General features: G+C 42.7%; 1 protein-coding gene and 1 pseudogene across 3 annotated transcripts in view; both read left to right on the forward strand.

The window, feature by feature from the left end:
* Positions 1-17,412, forward strand: part of fstl4 (follistatin-like 4) — a 277,646-nt gene that overhangs the window by 249,190 nt on the left and 11,044 nt on the right. For all 3 annotated transcript variants that reach the window (XM_088321797.1, XM_088321798.1, XM_088321799.1), the window contains 2 exons: positions 1,818-1,967; positions 15,136-15,243. In XM_088321797.1, coding sequence (XP_088177923.1) covers positions 1,818-1,967; positions 15,136-15,243 — 258 coding nt within the window. The remainder of the gene's footprint in view (positions 1-1,817; positions 1,968-15,135; positions 15,244-17,412) is intronic.
* Positions 9,750-10,447, forward strand: LOC148349834 (general transcription factor II-I repeat domain-containing protein 2A-like; annotated as a pseudogene).

The following is a 17,412-nucleotide window of genomic DNA, read 5'->3' on the forward strand; positions in this document are numbered from 1 at the left end:
GACGATTGAAATCTCAGTGATCTTAGTGGTGAGCTAACCCAGACCAGGACTCAAACAAGGATCTGATTCATCATAGTACCCCACATCTGAGTCTCAATAAGAAATTTGATTATTCCTTTGCTATTGACAGTGGGTTGCTAAACTTTGAGAACCACCAAGTGATCATGTCACACACTCATTGATTCGGGATTCTTCAAACTGGAGAACATTGAAATTGTTTTATTTGCTCATTTAATGACCCCTATAGTTGTCCATTTGAAATGTGGTTGGAATTTAAAGTAGATGTATGTGGGACTTTAAATCCGGATGCAAAAACAGATCCAGGTATAAATAACACCAGTCATAAATTGAAAATGTTACTTCAAATTAGTGCTTTTCAATTATTTTCTCTCACGCCCCATCCCCGCTCTTCCAAAGATCAACTTTTTTTTTTTTAAGTGATAACACAATAAAGGGCAGCTTGGCGGCGCAGTGGTTAGCGCGTTTGCGGCACAGTTTTAAGGTCATGAGATCGAACCTCCTGTGTGGAGTTTGCATGTTCTCCCTATGCGTGCGTGGGTTCCCTCCGGGCACACCAGTTTCCTCCCACATTCCAAAAATATGCATGTCAGGTTAATCGGCCGGTCCAAATTGTCCCTAAGTGTGAATGAGCGAGTGAATTGTCTGTCTCTGTGTGCCCTGCAACTGGCTGGCAACCATTTCAGGGTGTCCCCTGCCCACTGCCCGAGGATGGCTGGGATGGGCTCCAGCACCCCTGCGACCCTACTGAGGATAAGCGGTGCAGATAATGGGTGGATGGATGGATGGATAACACAATATTGGTGGGGACAAAACAAAGATGTTCGATGTTAGTGGTAACACATAACTTCCATCCATGCCAAATCTATGCTTTTGGCTTCGTGCTTTCCGCTGCCTGCATTTTTAAAATAGCAAGCACACCGGTTTCTGCTCTTCTCCCTCCAAGGCCACAGTCAAGTGCTATGGAGGGAGCCTTTTGTTTGTCTCTTTTGTCAGAAATAGTCATTATTAAGACTCTTTGGTGGCTGTATATACACAGATAAAATACATATAATGTTAAAAACTAAAACGTGATACCAGGAGCAAGTACTTACACGAGGCTTCCATGTTCGTTAAAAAAGAAAAAAAGCCCGCCCCCAGAGAGGACGTGGTTTATTATTCGTCAGTGTAAACAGCATACACATGAGCATGACTTCAAAATAAAAGAATATAAGATTGATAAACGTACAAGAGATATAATTAGACTGATTATTGAAACGTTGTTTTATGTGTGTGTGTGTGAGACAGATAAGATAAAAAATAAAAAAGATAAAAACAAGTTATTTACATAATAGAAAATTCTTAGAGATTAACATCCAAAACGGCCACCTTGACACTTTACCATGTCTTTCTTAGCCTTTCTCCGCATGCGTGTTAAATATTTTCACATGGGGTCACTTGAGGGCCTGCTCCACTTAGTGTCTAATGCACTGCAAAGGAGTCTAAATGTAAACGTAAAACTCTGAGAAGCACTGAGAACGCCACTGCACCCTATTGTAGTTAAGGTGCAATCAAATTTTATTCTGGGAAAGTTACACACGAAAAAATGTTCCCTTGGTCAAATGCGCGTGTGCACGCGCCCACGCACCCCTTGACATTTGAGCACCACTGCTTTAAACATAAAGACTGCTATAGGGGCCTAAAAAAAAATTATGAGAAGCGAAATGGTAATGTTACTACAAATGTACCCCTCTTTTCCTAACCTAGGAGCATAGTAGGGGAACGTGTCCTGAATGCTTTTCTATGCTTGATGTTCGCAGGAAGAGATGTGCCCCAATAACGAAGGCCCGTCTCCCCAGCGCTGCGTGTGGTCGTCTGCAGTAAACGTCCGCGAGAAATACGTCTACGTCAGCCAACCAATGCAAAGTCGACTCCTGGTGGTGGACATCCAGACGCAGCGGGTGGTGCAGGTGAGTCGCCAGCGGGTGGGAAAAAAAACAAAACAAAAGATGCCTCAAACAGTTGATTCTTATGATGTGAAGTGTAAGGGTCAATAGAAAACAGAGGGAGGTTTTTACTGTTAAAGGAGTGGAATTTCAAACTTTTTTATTTGTTGACCCCATATCATTGCTTGTGCCATCATTGCACCCTCTGTGAGCTCATTTGTGATTCTTGTTCAAGTACGTGCGTTTTCTAGGAGCGCTCAAATAATCTCTTCTAATTTCATGGGTTTCCTTTTGGACAGTACCATATTTGACGGACTATAATTCACTGTTTTGTTTTTATATAGTTTGGCTGTGGGTGTTACTTATACTTTGGTGAGACCTATCTGTGCAATAATTGACACATTATGACTTAGTATTTAACGAGGGCACTCTAGGCCTGTGTTAATAATGTCAACCTTGCCCCGTTATGCAGAAAATTGCCCCCACCCCCTAGCATACATCACTAAAATGACTAAAATGTAATAGAACAGTAAAGCTGAGCATTTGCACCTTGCATAGAAATACCTTTTATGCAAATTTACTTTTAGTTTACGATGAGTCTGACGTAAGCCACGTAGAACCAAGAGGGGAAAGCCGTGGATTGTCTAGCATGACTCTGAGGATAAAAATTTTGTTTAGTTACTTGGAGTGAAAATAATAGTTTGGTAAGCATGTTCTCTATGAGTTATGTGAATGATATGTTACATCACTAACTGAAATGTCAATCCTGTAACGTTCATACATAAAACTTATTCAGCCTTTTGTTCTAATTTATTTTAAATTTCCTTTCAAGATGACATGTAAGTTCATGGTCAAATAAATTTCCTTAAGTATGGATTTTCGGCTGTTGTGACCGTTTGGCCTGGTGTTATTAGGAGATCAGCCACAGCGCGCAACAGGAAGTTCAGTGCCTTGCCTTAGCTCTTTCCAAGCCAATGGTCTTTTCAGCGCCCCCTCCCGATTCATCAAGCATGCCCAACCCTGCTGCTTTGATTTGATGATCTTCTGCAGCTACTTTTCGCACCCTTTGTCCAAAAAAGTTCTTTCTGTTCGCGACATACAGTGCCCACAATTTCCTGATGACGCCAGTAGGCTTCTGCATCTTTCACCGCCTTAAGGGGTTTCCACTTTCTGTCGTAGTTTATAGCAGAGCTTGCATGCCTAACCTTTGTGTCCCTAGATGCTAAAAGCATGCAGGCTGCCCTTGCGTTGGTGGCCATGATTTCTTCTACGATAGGAGAGCATGATGACTGTAGTACTAATGAACTGCTGTAGAGGTTAACTGAGCTGAACGCTGGAGGAACGCTCAGCCATTTGCGAATAAACCTCCTACAGATTCTCTTCATTGCTTCAACTCTGGTCATTGCAAATTCATAGAGCAGAAATGGCCACTGAAGTATTGGTATGCTGCCATGCTGAAAACACCATACATTGAACCTGCACAGTAGCAAACTCCCATCTACCTTTCAGCCTCTCCTTAAGCTGGGCTTCGGTGTTCTTGAGGTTCCCCCTGTCCTTTAGAGTGCTGTCGTAGCTCTTCCCAAGGCATCCAATTTGCTCCTCCTGAATGGTTTAAGTCAAGTCAAATCCCATTTATTTATATAGGCCTTAATCACAAAAATCTCAAAGGACTGCACAGGATTACATTTACACAATTTCATGATCTTAAACCAACATGCGGGCAAGGAACAACTCAAAACAAAAAAAAAGAAGAAAAAGAGAAACCTTGAGAAAGGACCTCACAAGTGGTAATCCCCCTTCCAGGATGACCAGTGTGAATCACAATTAGCATTACTATACACAAGCATAGTAAACAGTAGGTAACATGTTGAAAATTTGTCCGGAAAGTGCATGACAGCAGCGACGCCCCCAGCCTGTAAACTAGTCCAGAAAGTCTATGACGGCCAAGGTGCAGTTTCTCATCTCTGCCAGCTGGTCCATGCAGGCGTTCACATGCTTCAGGTCAAACGCTGGTCCGCTGACTCATCTCCAAATCGACCTTCTCCTTCGTATCACCACCAGGCAGGCAGTCGGAAAAAGACAGGACAATACAGAATATGAGGTGGGTATCAATCATAAACTTTGGAATAGAAGTGTGTCTTAAGCCTCGATTTAAAAACTTCCATTGAGGTTGCAGATCTTATCTCCGGAGGCAGGGCATTCCATAACACCGGGCCCGGATGGGGAATGCTCTCTACAGTAATCGAGCCGAGAAGTAATAAATGCAGGAATTAAAACCTCTGCATCTGATTGGAACAGCATCAAACACATTTTCGCAATATCACGGATGTGGTAGAAAGCTATTCTAGTAATATTTTTCACGTTTGACTAAAACGACAGATTAGGATCAAATATACCTAGATTTTTGACCGAGTCACTATGGGTGATATTACATTTGTCTAGGTTCAGGGTAGTGTTTGAAAACAACTCACGACAGTGAGCTGGACCAGTAATCAACATTTTTGTTTTTTTCTGGGTTAAGGCGTATAAAAATAAGTGACATGCATCTTTGAATCTCAGTAAGGCAAGCCTCCAGATTTCTACAACTTAAATGTCCAGTTGTTTCCAGTGGCCCATACTGTTGAGTGTCATCTGCATAGCAATGGAAACTAATATTATACTTACGGATAATGTCACCAAGCGGGATCATATGAATACTAAAAAGAAGGGGGCCAAGTACAGAGCCTTGTGGAACACCACAGGGGACATTAGATTGTTTAGAGGTCAGATTGCCGTAGATAACACATTGTGTCCTGTAGGACAGGGAGGACCTAAACCACGAGAGTACAGTTCCTGAGATACCGATGCATTCCAGACGAACAAGTAATATGTTGTGGTCGACAGTATCAAAAGCAGCACTGAGATCCAGCAGCACTAACATCGACGAGGCACTGGAATCTATTGCCAAGAGGAGATCTTTGGTTACTTGAGCCAGGGCTTTCTAAGAAGAGTGATTTGACCTAAATGCTGACTTGACAGTTTAAAAGAGGTGATTTTCCGACATAAAGTCATTTAGCAGCTGTGCAACGACCTTTTCAAGTAATTTTGCAAAAAATGGCAGATTTGACATTGGCCTATAATTACCTAGGCTTTCTGGGTCAAGGTTAGGTCGCTTAAGCGTGGGTTTAATGACGGCAGACTTGAAGGCTACAGGAACAATACCCGAGGATAACGATATAATAATAATATTTAAAACTGATGGTCCTAAGATCCCAAACAGATCCTTCACCAGCAAAGCTGGAAACGGATCAAGCAAGCAAGTAGTTTGTTTGGCCCCACTGACCATCTGTGCTAGACTATCAAGGGGCAAATCATTGAAACTGGAGAATGTTTCTGAACAACCGCCGACACGGTCCTTACCTAACACCTCCACATCTTTGAGATAGGAGGATATTACAGAGCGTTCTTTTAAAATTTCATTCCTGATTAGTTGAATCTTTTTATTAGAAAATTCAATAATGTCGTTAGCAGAATAAGTACAACTATTTGGGTTAAGTTTTTGCCTGGTAAGTTTCGCCATTGTGTCAAACAAAAATTTCGGATTATTCTTATGTTTAACAATAATCTTAGAGAAAAACGATGCTCTAGCTGAGGCAAGAGCTACTTTATATTTCAGCAAGCTGTCACAGCAGGCCAGTCAGAAGACCTCCAGCTTAGTGAGTGACCTGGTTTCTTCAGTAAACCAAGGTGTATGCTTCTTTGGTCCAAATTTATCCCTTAGGGGCGCCACAGAAGACAAGAACATTAACCAAAGCAGTATTGAAGTTGTTTGTAAGTGAGTCAACAGACCCAGTGTACGAAGGGAAGGCTGCAGTTACCGTATAGTATAGTATAGTATAGTATAGTATAGTATAGTATAGTATAGTATAGTATAGTATAGTATAGTTCTTTTAAAGCTAATACTTTTGTTGGGCAGATATTGCGACTGCTAAAGCCTACATTTTCCTTATCACAGTAAACATTAAACAGCACCTCACACTAAACAAGATAGTGATCAGAAATGGCATTAGGATACGGTAACACTGTAACATTTGAGGCTACTACGCCTCGGGTCAGAACGAGATCTAGAGTGTTCCCATCTTTATAAGTGGGCACATCAACTATTTGATGGAAACCAAATGTATGAATCAGTGACTTAAAAGCAATTGCAAGTGAATTTGATGGGGAGTTTATGTGAACATTAAAATCCCCAATAATTACAACATTGTCCGCATAAGTTACTAAGTCTGTTAACAGTTCTGAAAATTCATCCAAAAATTTTGAGTATGGTCCAGGTGGGCGATACACAACAACTACATAAATTGGTGTTGACATTAAAGACCTCATAACAAGTACTTTTAAACGTTTTAAAAACATTAGGGGTACCAGGAGTACATTTCAACTTACCTTCCGATATAAGAGCCTCCACATTTTTTGCATGGTCGTGACAAGTGCGAACTCACAAAGTTAGGGGGAGAAGCCTCATTTAACACTGCAAACTCATTTGGTTTACCAGGTCTCACAAAGTTCAATAAGTTTAAGATTGTGTTCATTAATAAGGTAATTGACAAGTAAAGCTTTGGAGGCTAGTGATCTAATATTCAGAAGGCCAAGCTTCAGCACTGTGGACTGAGCTGAAACCTTTCCAGAGTTTTGAACCTTAATGGCAACCTTAGTGGTAACCTCCACAGGATTATACTGCCGGTCCCGGTCTTGTGCCTTGCATGACGGCAGATGCGGCCCGAATTCCATACCACAGGAATATTGTTGACAGGTGGAGTAGCAGGATGACTATTGGTAGAAAATAATGTTATTTCTTCTCATTCCTCACCTAACAAGGGAGAAACAGAGGTAAAGCACAGAAGAAGACGCTATAGAAGAGTACAGATCAGGGTATGTGGTGCAGTCAATGGAACGCTCTAAACTACAAAAATTATGTGAATTGCATTAATCTAGCATAGCGCTAGTTAGCTCTAGCATTACAGACTCCACACCTGTGGTTACAGGTCCAGTAATCACCTGTGACCTGGCCTGCACTGGTGTACCCTGTCATGGAAAACAGTAATCTATATTTTTTAGAAAGAGTGAGAGCACCTTCCCAGTTAGGGTGAAGGCCGTCTCTCCTCAGCAGGTCAGGTCGGCCCCAGAAAGCAGGCCAGATATCAACAAACTTAAATCCCTGCTGACTACAAAAACTTGCCAGCCACCGGTTTAGCGAGACTAGTCTACTAAACCTCTCATCATTGACAATTACTCGATGCCGACACATCTTGCTGGCAGATTACAGGTCCTAGCAATATTTTTCTTTGTAATCTCAGATTGCCTCATTTTAGAATCATTAGAGCCGACGTGAATGATTATATCGGTGTAGCTAGCCCTGTCCTGGTGTCTAGATTTGCATGTCAGCTCCCTCAAATTAGCCTTAATGTCGGGTGCTCAGGCTCCAGAAATACACATAACCGTGGCTGGGGTACTAAACTTTATGTTACGGGTGATGGAGTCACCTATAACTAGGGTGCGGGAGCCAGTAGACCGGGGTGGAGTGGGACTAGCTAGGGGGCCGTTTAGGGCTAGTGCTAACCGGACTAGCTGGTTCGCTACAACCCACGCTAGCAGTGGTGTCCGAGGCACCTAACATTTTCCTTTTAAACTGCTCTAGCTCACGGACACGTCCCTCTAAGGGCTACTTGCCTACGGAAGCGGGAACAACCTTTACAACAACCCATTCTCACTTGTGAGCAGTCGGATGCCGAAACAGCGTCTTAGCAGCCGTGGGAAGGATTGCCCTTCACCAGCGATCGGCAGCAGCGCGACTGTAAAACAATTGTGCGCGGCACTAACCTTGCGCCAATCGTCCGAGATACTTACCTGAAACTTTTCAACTGTTCAAGATAAAAAAAAATCTCAGTTCAGAATTCTTCTATAGTAGGAATCTGAATCAATTTCGTAGTCGCGACGACGTGAGCAACACAAAAACTCCCGCCCAATGTCCGACCCCTGGATGCTGAAAGTGTTGTTGCTCAGATTTCGCTTAAGGATGCATAATCTTCTAGATTTTCCAAGCTTGAACTTCATGTAGGCCCAGGTGGCCAACAACTCCTGTGCACTCAGGACCCATCGTGTCCCAAGAATGGATGGAGTCACCACGGTGATGTCTTCCATGAAGGCTCTACAGCAGGGGTGGCCAACCCGCGGCTCTCGAGCCGCATGCGGCTCTTTGGCTGATTTCATGCGGCTCTTTAAGCGATATTCTGGCGTAATGCATAAGTGTAAACCATGGTCAAACACACCGTAACAACCCCACTCAAGAGATTAATTTACCCGACCGCTAGATTCACGAGATCCACCAACTTCAGCAAATACCGCACTATCGCCACATACGGCGCTGTACGGAGCCACTGTCCGACCGCAAACGCCACTATTAGCCACAAATAATGCTCAGAACTGCACCAAACTTCATCAATAGTACACACAGGGTCCCAGCACGTAGTCCGAGCCGACAAACAGCTGCTAGTTTAGCCTGTTACCTGCACTCAGGGATCCACTCATTGGGGCTTCAGGGGCTTTCACATGACAAGCTTGAAAACTGCTTGGCTGGCTTTCATTTACACTAGGTGGCGCGCTGACCGGGTGAGCCAGTTTGAATTGAAAAGAAGAAGAATAACGTCTGATGTGATGCCAAACGCGCGAGATTATTTGAGTTGTAAATAGTTTGTTTCAAGCGCTCTCAAAATGGCAGGGAAAAAATGCACAGCCAAACGAAAATATGAAGAAGAGAACAGGACATTTTTAACAGAGTGGGAGAATTTATATTTTTTTGTTGAACGTAATGGCAAGCCATTCTGCCTTATATGTCAGGCATCATTGGGGCATTTCAAAGCTTCAAATCTTCAGCGTCACTTCAACTCAATCCATCCTTACATCGACCAAGAATTTCCAAAAGGGACTGAACCTCGCAAGCAGAGGTTGGTCACTTTGAAAAGTCAGGCAGAAATGCAGATGCAGTTTTTCAAAAAATTAACAAAACACTCAAAAACCATAACTCTTGCTTCATATCAACTGGCTTGGAACATCGCACAGGCTAAAAAACCATACAGTGAAGGGGACTTCATAAAAAAATGCCTTAATGACGCTGTTGAAATCTTGTCTCCTGAAGACAACAAACTAAAACGAAGCATATCAGATGTCCAACTCTCGCGCCACACTGTTGAACGCAGAATATCAGACATTGACACTGCTATTGAATCACAGTTGCACTCTGAACTTCAAGCATGTGAGTATTTTAGTGTGGCATTGGATGAGAGTTGTGACATACAAGATAAGCCTCAGTTAGCAATTTTTGCACGGTCTGTGTCAAACGAATGTATGATCAAAGAAGAATTCCTTGATATTGTGCCATTGAAAGACAGAACCCGTGGCATAGATGTGAAAGAAACGATGATGGCTGCATTTGCAAAAGCGAACCTGCCCATAGCAAAACTAACTGCAATAGCCACGGATGGAGCGCCGGCCATGATCGGATCCGTGAACGGGCTTGTGGGGCTATGTAAAACTGATCAAACATTTCCCGACTTTTGGAATTTCCATTGCATCATCCACAGGGAGCAACTCGTGTCTAAATCATTGAATTCAGACAACGTCATGAAGCCTGTGATGGAAATCGTGAACTACATCCGCACACACGCGCTTAACCACAGGCAATTCAGGAGTCTCATCGCTGAGCTGGACCAAGGGCTTCCAGGTGACCTGCCGCTGCACTGCACTGTGAGGTGGCTGTCAAAAGGCAAAGTGCTCTCTCGCTTCTTTGAGCTTTTGGATGCCGTGAAACTGTTCATGGAAGAGAAGGGCAAGGACTATCCCCAGCTCTCGGACCTCGAGTGGATTATGGATCTGGCATTTTTGGTCGACATGCTGTGGCACTTGGACAGACTGAACCTGACCCTGCAAGGCAAGTTAAAAATGCTGCCTGACCTCGTGCAATGTGTGTTTGCGTTTATCAACAAACTGAAACTGTTCAAGACGCAAATTCAAAAAAAAGATTTAACGCATTTTCCCACTCTTCTGAAAGCCAGTGAACATGTCACCAGTGCCGCCCTGAAAAAGAAAAGAGACAGATATGCAACGCTGATTGAAAACTTGCACGAAAACTTTGTGACCCGCTTCCGTGATCTACAACTGAAAAGACCACAGATTACGTTCCTTGTCGACCCATTTAATGCGGAAATGGACTGTTTGAAAATCCCGCTCGTCACAGATGAGGCTGCTGCGGAGTTGGAGATGATTGATCTTTGTGAGGAGGATCAACTGAAAGCTGTTTTCAGGGAAGGGACCATTGAGTTCTGGAAACGTGTGCCAATGGAAAAATACCCCAACATCAAACGGGCTGCGCTAAAGATCCTGTCGATGTTTGGGTCAACGTACGTCTGCGAGTCTGTGTTTTCCACCCTGAAACATGTGAAATCAAAGCATCGATCTGTTTTGACTGACACCCATGTGAAAGAGTTGCTTCGAGTGGCAACAACGGAATACAAGCCAGATTTGAGGAGGATTGTTCAGGACAAGGAATGCCAGAAGTCCCACTAAGCAGCATAGTAAGAGAAAAATGTCATTGAAAATTGTTATACTTTTATTTGTGGACTTGCTTGAACTGAGAGTTTATGTGTGTGTGAGACAGTGCACACAATGTTAACTGTAACAAAAAATAACTGTCATTATCTTGCTGTGGGTCATTTTCAATAAATCTGGCTGAGCAGAGGCCTGTGTGTGTCTCTCTCTGTGTGTGCGCGCACATCCACATGATGCATGGAATGATGTTCATGTGTGCCCATGTATGATGTGGCTCTTTGCAGTAACACAGTGAAAAAAGTGTCTCTTAGTCTCTGACTGCTTGGCCACCCCTGCTCTACAGTCTACAGGCAAGGTGCCTTTGTCTCATTGCTGGTGGTCCTTTTCACCGAGACTCTCCTGCTTTAAACAGCAGGTTCATTGCTGCCACATACAGGAAGACTGATGTAGTGCAGCAGCCCTTGGTCCCTTTTCCACCTTCTCTTACACTGTAAGGAGCCCATATGAGACACCAGCAGCTTGATCATCTGTGGTGGTACTTGGTAATGTTGAAATGCTGTATGGATAAGCATGTGTGGCACATTTGGGTACGCCTTGGCGAGATCTAGCCAAAGCCACTGAGAGAGCCGTCTTGTTACTCTTTGCCTCCTTGATTACCTGGGTGTGCCCCAGGCAACCAAGGTCGGTACTCTTGCGTCAATATAGTCATTGGCGAGTAAGTATGAGGACAACCTTCTGGCGATGATTGCCCAGAAGACCGTCCCCTCAATGTACAGTAGGGAAATCTCTCTAAACTGGCAAAGCCCTGATGAATGAAGCAGCCATCTGCAAGTGTCCACAGCAAGGGTTTCTGCTTCTTCTCCCACAGTGTGCGCATGAGTGTGGTCAGTTTCCTTAACAGCTGTGGGCAATTCTCTTAAATCTTACAAGACGTTCTTGATGGACCAAGGGCAGATCTTTCCCAAGCCCGTCCCACGACTGACCTCACTTCTTCTGAGATAAAGTCTACCATGTTGAAAGGGATGCTTGGATTGAGCTTTGGGATACGGAAGGAGCACTCTCCCAGTGGTAGGTCCCTAATGGGGTCGCTAGGTGCTGCCTTTATCACTTCTTGTCAGTGGAACATGCCAGTCTCCCATTTTTGGGCTGGCCAAGGAGGTGCAATGTATAGCAGAATGGATTGCTGAATAATGTTTTATTCTGCCGGCCTTTTTCTTTCTGTCTTCTCCAAGTTGCCTCCGCCCTCTGCAGCTGGAGTAGGTTACTCCGCACTTCTGAGCTTAACTAGCTCAGAGCTTACTTCTCCTGATCTTCTACTCTCCGCCACCTTTTTTTGAGTTCCTGCAGTTCTTGACGCATTGCAGCAATGTGGCATTGACTTTTGCTGGGGCCTGATTTCTGTCTCTCTTGCTTTATTTTCTTGACTCCAAATCTGTTGTAGCATGCATGATACACTGTTTCCACAAAAGTCTTGATTTTGCCAAGTATGATGCCGAGGTCCTCATCCAGTTGCGCCAAGCCGTGGTCCTTAGCAGATGGCAGACTCAACAGCGGCTTCTTCGGCAAGCCTTCCATGCTCTGGGCTTCTTGGCTCATCCTTATACTCCGAGCAGGTTCAGCTAGGGGGCCTTAGCACGGTGGTGTGCCTCCTGACTCTGGTCCTCCATTGACTGACATACTGAGCTAACAGACCCTGGGATTTAACTCTGGGCTTTACCAAAAGTTGTGCGCTGCTGAAACTGCTCTTTGCACTTGGATTTGCCCAGGTAAATGTTCACGCCATGCTTGTTTTTAAAACTCCTCCCACAGATGGAGCACTTTCTGCTTGTCTCATCTTCCTGTCTTTGCAAATCCAAGTTTGTAGTCCTTATATCGTTGCCCGTGTCAGTTGCCGAGTGACCCGTCCTTGACAGAAAATGGGTTACTTGGGGTATATTCTTCGTTTAGTACTCGAAGCGTTTGGTGGGGTGCTAACCCTAGGACTATTGTGTGCCGTCTTTCCATACAGTCATCCATTCTTTCATTGAAGTCCGTGGGTCTTCCCCCACCGCCAATAGGCCTTTACCCATGGTCACGACAGTTAGGAGGAAATAATACCGGAGGTGCTTTGCTACAAGAAGCGACTGCGGGAGCAACTATAGATGTGGATTTTAAAGTTCTAACTGGTGAGTTGTGGTGTTCCTACGGACCCCTTCTGCATCCTCATAAGGTATCCCAGGATCACAGCTCTTAATTTGTACACTTCTGAGTGGGGAAGCTAGGGCTGAGTTAGCCTTTACCTGCAGAAGGGGTCCAGCTACCACCCCTTGACAGCCACAGCCACCTGGAACTGCTTTCGGCTACTGTGGCTATCTCCCTGATAGCTTTCAGTACTGGTTTGGAATTAAATCCGATCTTCTGCAGAAAACTGCGCATAGATTTGGACATAGAACTAGGGATCAACCAATATGGGTTTTTCAACGCCAATACGAATTATTAGTATTAGGAGGAGGCCAATAACATATTTGGAGCCGATATTAATTTGCTGAAAAAGCTTAAAAATTGGCGTAAAACATTTTGACTAATGCATGAATTAATGCATAAATAAACCAAGAATATTTGTTATAAATTCAAATAAAACTTCCTGAAACTTTTTACAGTAAATTAATTTGAATTTCAACACAACTAATCTTTCACTTGAACCAAAAACTAACGGTGCAGGAAATAAAATTAGCTTACCAGCTACTCGTATATACGCATGTGAACATTAAAAAGATTCCTGATTTTTTTTTTTTTTTCACAAAAATGTCAATACAACCAACATGACTTAAATTAACATTTTAATAGAGCTGGCAGATTGAAAAGTGTGGGTACTCCTGTTTTAGAGCTAGATTGGTAAACTATTGTTATGCTAACAGCTAATCACTTCCTCTTAAGCAGGCTTTTTATGCTCTCTTCAATATCAAACACATACTTGACTGACCCACTAATTTTATAAGAACGTGCTTCCCTAAAATAAGTTAAGTTGCTCTGATGACAGTCGCTTGTCCAATCAGAAGTGGGTAGAGAGGAGGAGGGTAGGAGTAGGAGCAAGAGAGAGAGAGTCTCTGCTGCATCTGATACCTAATAATTGGTCCATCGAATAGATAAAAATCCCGATACGGATATCCACCAAAATTTCTAAATATAGGTGCAGATAATCGGCCTGTCCGATAATCCGTCAACCTCTTCATAGAACTGTAAGGTTCAGCCTGAACTTCAGCTAAATTATTTTATCTTAAATGCTCTCTATACTTGAAATAAACCATTACACGATATTCTCATTTAACATTTTAATTCGTGTATAACGTGCTTTTTACAACTACAAAATAACTCAATATTTGGGTGTGCATTATACATGAGGGTTTATGGTAGTCTCATCTCTCATCATCCGTACCGCTTATCCTCATTAGGGTCGCGGGGGGGCTGGAGCCCATCCCAGCCATCTCCGGGCAGTGGGCAGGGGACACCCTGAACTGGTTGCCAGCCAATCGCAGGGCACACAGGGACAGACAACTCATTCGCTCATTCACACCTAGGGACAATTTGGACCGGCCAATTCACCTGAAATGCATGTTTTTGGAACGTGGGAGGAAACCGGAGTGCCCGGAGGAAACCCACGCAAGCACGGGGAGAACATACAAACTCCGCACAGGATGTCTGGAGCTGGATTTGAACCCACGACAGGTTCCCATGACATGAACTGTGCCGCACAAGCGCTAACCACTGCGCCGCCGTGCTGCCGGTTTATGGTAGTATATTATTATATTTGTGCAATGATTGATTAGTAGAAAAATATCATTGACCAAAATTGCAAAATATTGGGTGCAAAAGGGTATCAAACCTAGGTTGTGGTGGTGAGAGTGCCTAGTCCTAAGCACTGGACCACCAGTAATATATAGATGACAAATGGAAGAGCATCACAAGTCGTGTTGAAAGATATAAATAAACGGGGGAAAAAAGCACAATGGTGGAAACAAATCCTTGGTGTATTTGATAATGAATCGAACTTTAAAGGTACTTAAATATATACAAGAGAAATTTTATTTTGCAATTATGTTTATAGTATACGTTGCCAAGTAAATCATTTTAAACATGCCTGCATGTATAGGTTTTATTACTTACATTGCTTTGTTTGAGCTGATAAAAAGTCAAACAAAATTTCATACTGATAAAAAATTGGGACTGCGCGTTACATATGAGCGCTCAATATACACAAATAAATACAGTATTTACTGGATGCCAGATAGATTGAAAATACTGCTGTGGATCATTTTTTAGCATGATGCAGGGGAGTTTGTCCTTTTTAAAACAGTCCCTAGTCTTATACTGTCTTGGCCGCCCACCCACACAGGAAGCGACAGCCTCTCAAATGTGCTAATGTGTGACCCAATAGTCTTCGCTGGTATAAACTCGATATTGTATGCAAGAATGCTCCTGGGTAGGAATGCACCGAGCAAGGGCAGGTTATAGCAACCTAGCAGGTCAGCTCAGGTCTTTTAATATCAGAGAGGCCTAATCGAACAGAACAAACTTTAGTTTAGAATTAACAGCATTTAATAGTTGGAATTTCTTTTTTTTTTTTTTTCAGGCGGTTGCCACAGATCCATTTCCTGTAAAAGTCCTTTACGACAAGTCACATGACCAAGTCTGGGTGCTGACATGGGGTGATGAGGATCGGACGCAGCCAACACTCCAGGTAGGCTTGAACACCTCATTGAGGGATTCAGTGTTTCCCAAGCCATTAATAGTCGCTGGAAAGCGGCCAGGGTTTAATTGGTCACAGCCAGGGTCTCAAACTCGTATTGTAATTGTATTCTCATATTTTTAAATACGCTCCCCACTTACGAACATTCGACTTACGCAAATCGGTAGATATAAACGTTTTTTTCAGGATGTCGAAAAATATCTGGACATGTAGTATGTGAGTTAAATTTTGTATTGTGAGCACCTTATCCGGAGTAGAGGACAGTGCTGTAGTGATTCCTTCTGCCGCGTGGCGCTGTCAGAGGTAACCCAGCATCCACCCCGAAGAAGAAATCTGGCTTCTACTTCCTAGTTCATGTGTATACATCCTGTACTGTATCTCTAGCACCCAAAGAACTTTTTACGGTTTAATATCTCGTGCATCCATTCAATATGGTTGGTGAAAAGTGTAGAGAAGTGGCGAGCCATTTCTTTTGAAATGAAAGTGGAATAAGAAAGCTTAATACTGTTGAGAAAATGGTTGGATTGCTTTTGTTCGGCCACTTTTTACCACGGAGGAGGAAGTCGCCTAACCCTTCCTCGAGGAAGTTAAACTTAACTTTATTTATCCTTATAGCAAGTCAAGTCATGTTTATTTGTATAGCCCTTAATCACAAAGAGTATAAAAGGGCTTCACATACCACAGAATGTCAACGCCTAATGTGTAGCTTTTTTTTTCAGTACTATGCTTTATCATTCAGCCTGCTTTGTAACGGTTTAGAGCAGACCTGGGCACTCCGGTCCTGGAGGGCCGTATGTTCTGCATGATTTTTGAGGTTTCTCTGATCCAATACAGGTGATTCCAATCACCAGTATCGTTAACGAGCACTTGCTAGCTTGCTAACGAGGTTATAATTTGTATCGCCTGAGTTAAAGAAGAGCAAACTTCAAAATCTGGCAGGACGTATGGCCCTCCAGGACCGGAGTGCCCAGGTCTGGTTTAGAGCATATTATTTCATTAAACGTTTATTTTTCAGTTACAAAACAATATAGATTACTTATACAAGCCTTAAACATACTTAAATCAACCTTAAACATGCATTAAATACAAAATATAGCACTGGAGCAACTTACAAACCAATTCAACTTATGAACGAACGTCCGGAATTCCTAAGTAGGGCAGCGTATGTATACAAACATGAAGTTAATCAAAATAATCATAAGGAATATCATTTTGCAAAAGTTTACAAACAGCATGCAAGCTTTTTTGTGCCCTCTCACTCGCTTTTGGGTTAAGAAGTATTATTAGGAGGAAGGGGCGGGGCGATGCAACACAGCAGCGTGGTGCAGAAGAGTTTTCAATATGGAGGACCAAAAAAAGAATTTTTAAAATGAGCCAAAGCAGGAAACTGATCCTTATTTGAACTCATAGTAATGATAATAATGGCTTCAAAACATTGCACTTTTTTTATCACTAACATAAGAATTTGAATCAGTCCTTCAAAGCTTTGCACTTTGTGTTCCTAAATGCCAAAATTCATTAGAGATTAATGATGTATAATATAGTATAATACATTTGTATTCATTGTTTTCATGCATAATGTTACATTATTATTGATAATATATCGGGTTTAAGCAACAACAAAATCTGAAGAGCCGTTTGGAAGCTCAGCTGAAAGAACCGGAATTCCCATCCCATCTATATTAGGTTAATAATTTCAAATTGTGTACGCCATATAACAAATTTTGGATGTATGATAGATTACATTAAATTAACTAACTCATTTTTTTTATGTTCTATAGTCTTTTTTGCTGTGAATAAATAAGAATAGAAAGTATAAAATGACCTTCTGTGAACCATCAAAAAGGAACCGGCAACCTGTCATAGCAGCTATCACAAAAGCAGCAGTACTGATATTAAATACTGTATGAATTCACCTATATAAGTATTAAATGTAATCGCTTCCAGACCCCCCTGGAATGTCCAGCCACCGGGGCTCACAAAATTCTATGGAAACACCGAGATTAGTCGTAAAATAATCTGTTGTTCCCTGCTGTCAGTAGGTTTAAAAAATAAATTTTATGGCCACAACTGGACAAATTACGGAGCTCTTTTTTTCTTTTGGTTGCCAGCCAGTTGCAGGGCACACAGAGACATACAACCATTTGCTCATGCACACCT

The sequence above is a fragment of the Urocampus carinirostris genome, chromosome 17 (assembly GCF_059441175.1).
Source record: "Urocampus carinirostris isolate Australia breed hairy pipefish chromosome 17, RoL_Ucar_1.0, whole genome shotgun sequence".
Taxonomy (NCBI): domain Eukaryota; kingdom Metazoa; phylum Chordata; class Actinopteri; order Syngnathiformes; family Syngnathidae; genus Urocampus; species Urocampus carinirostris.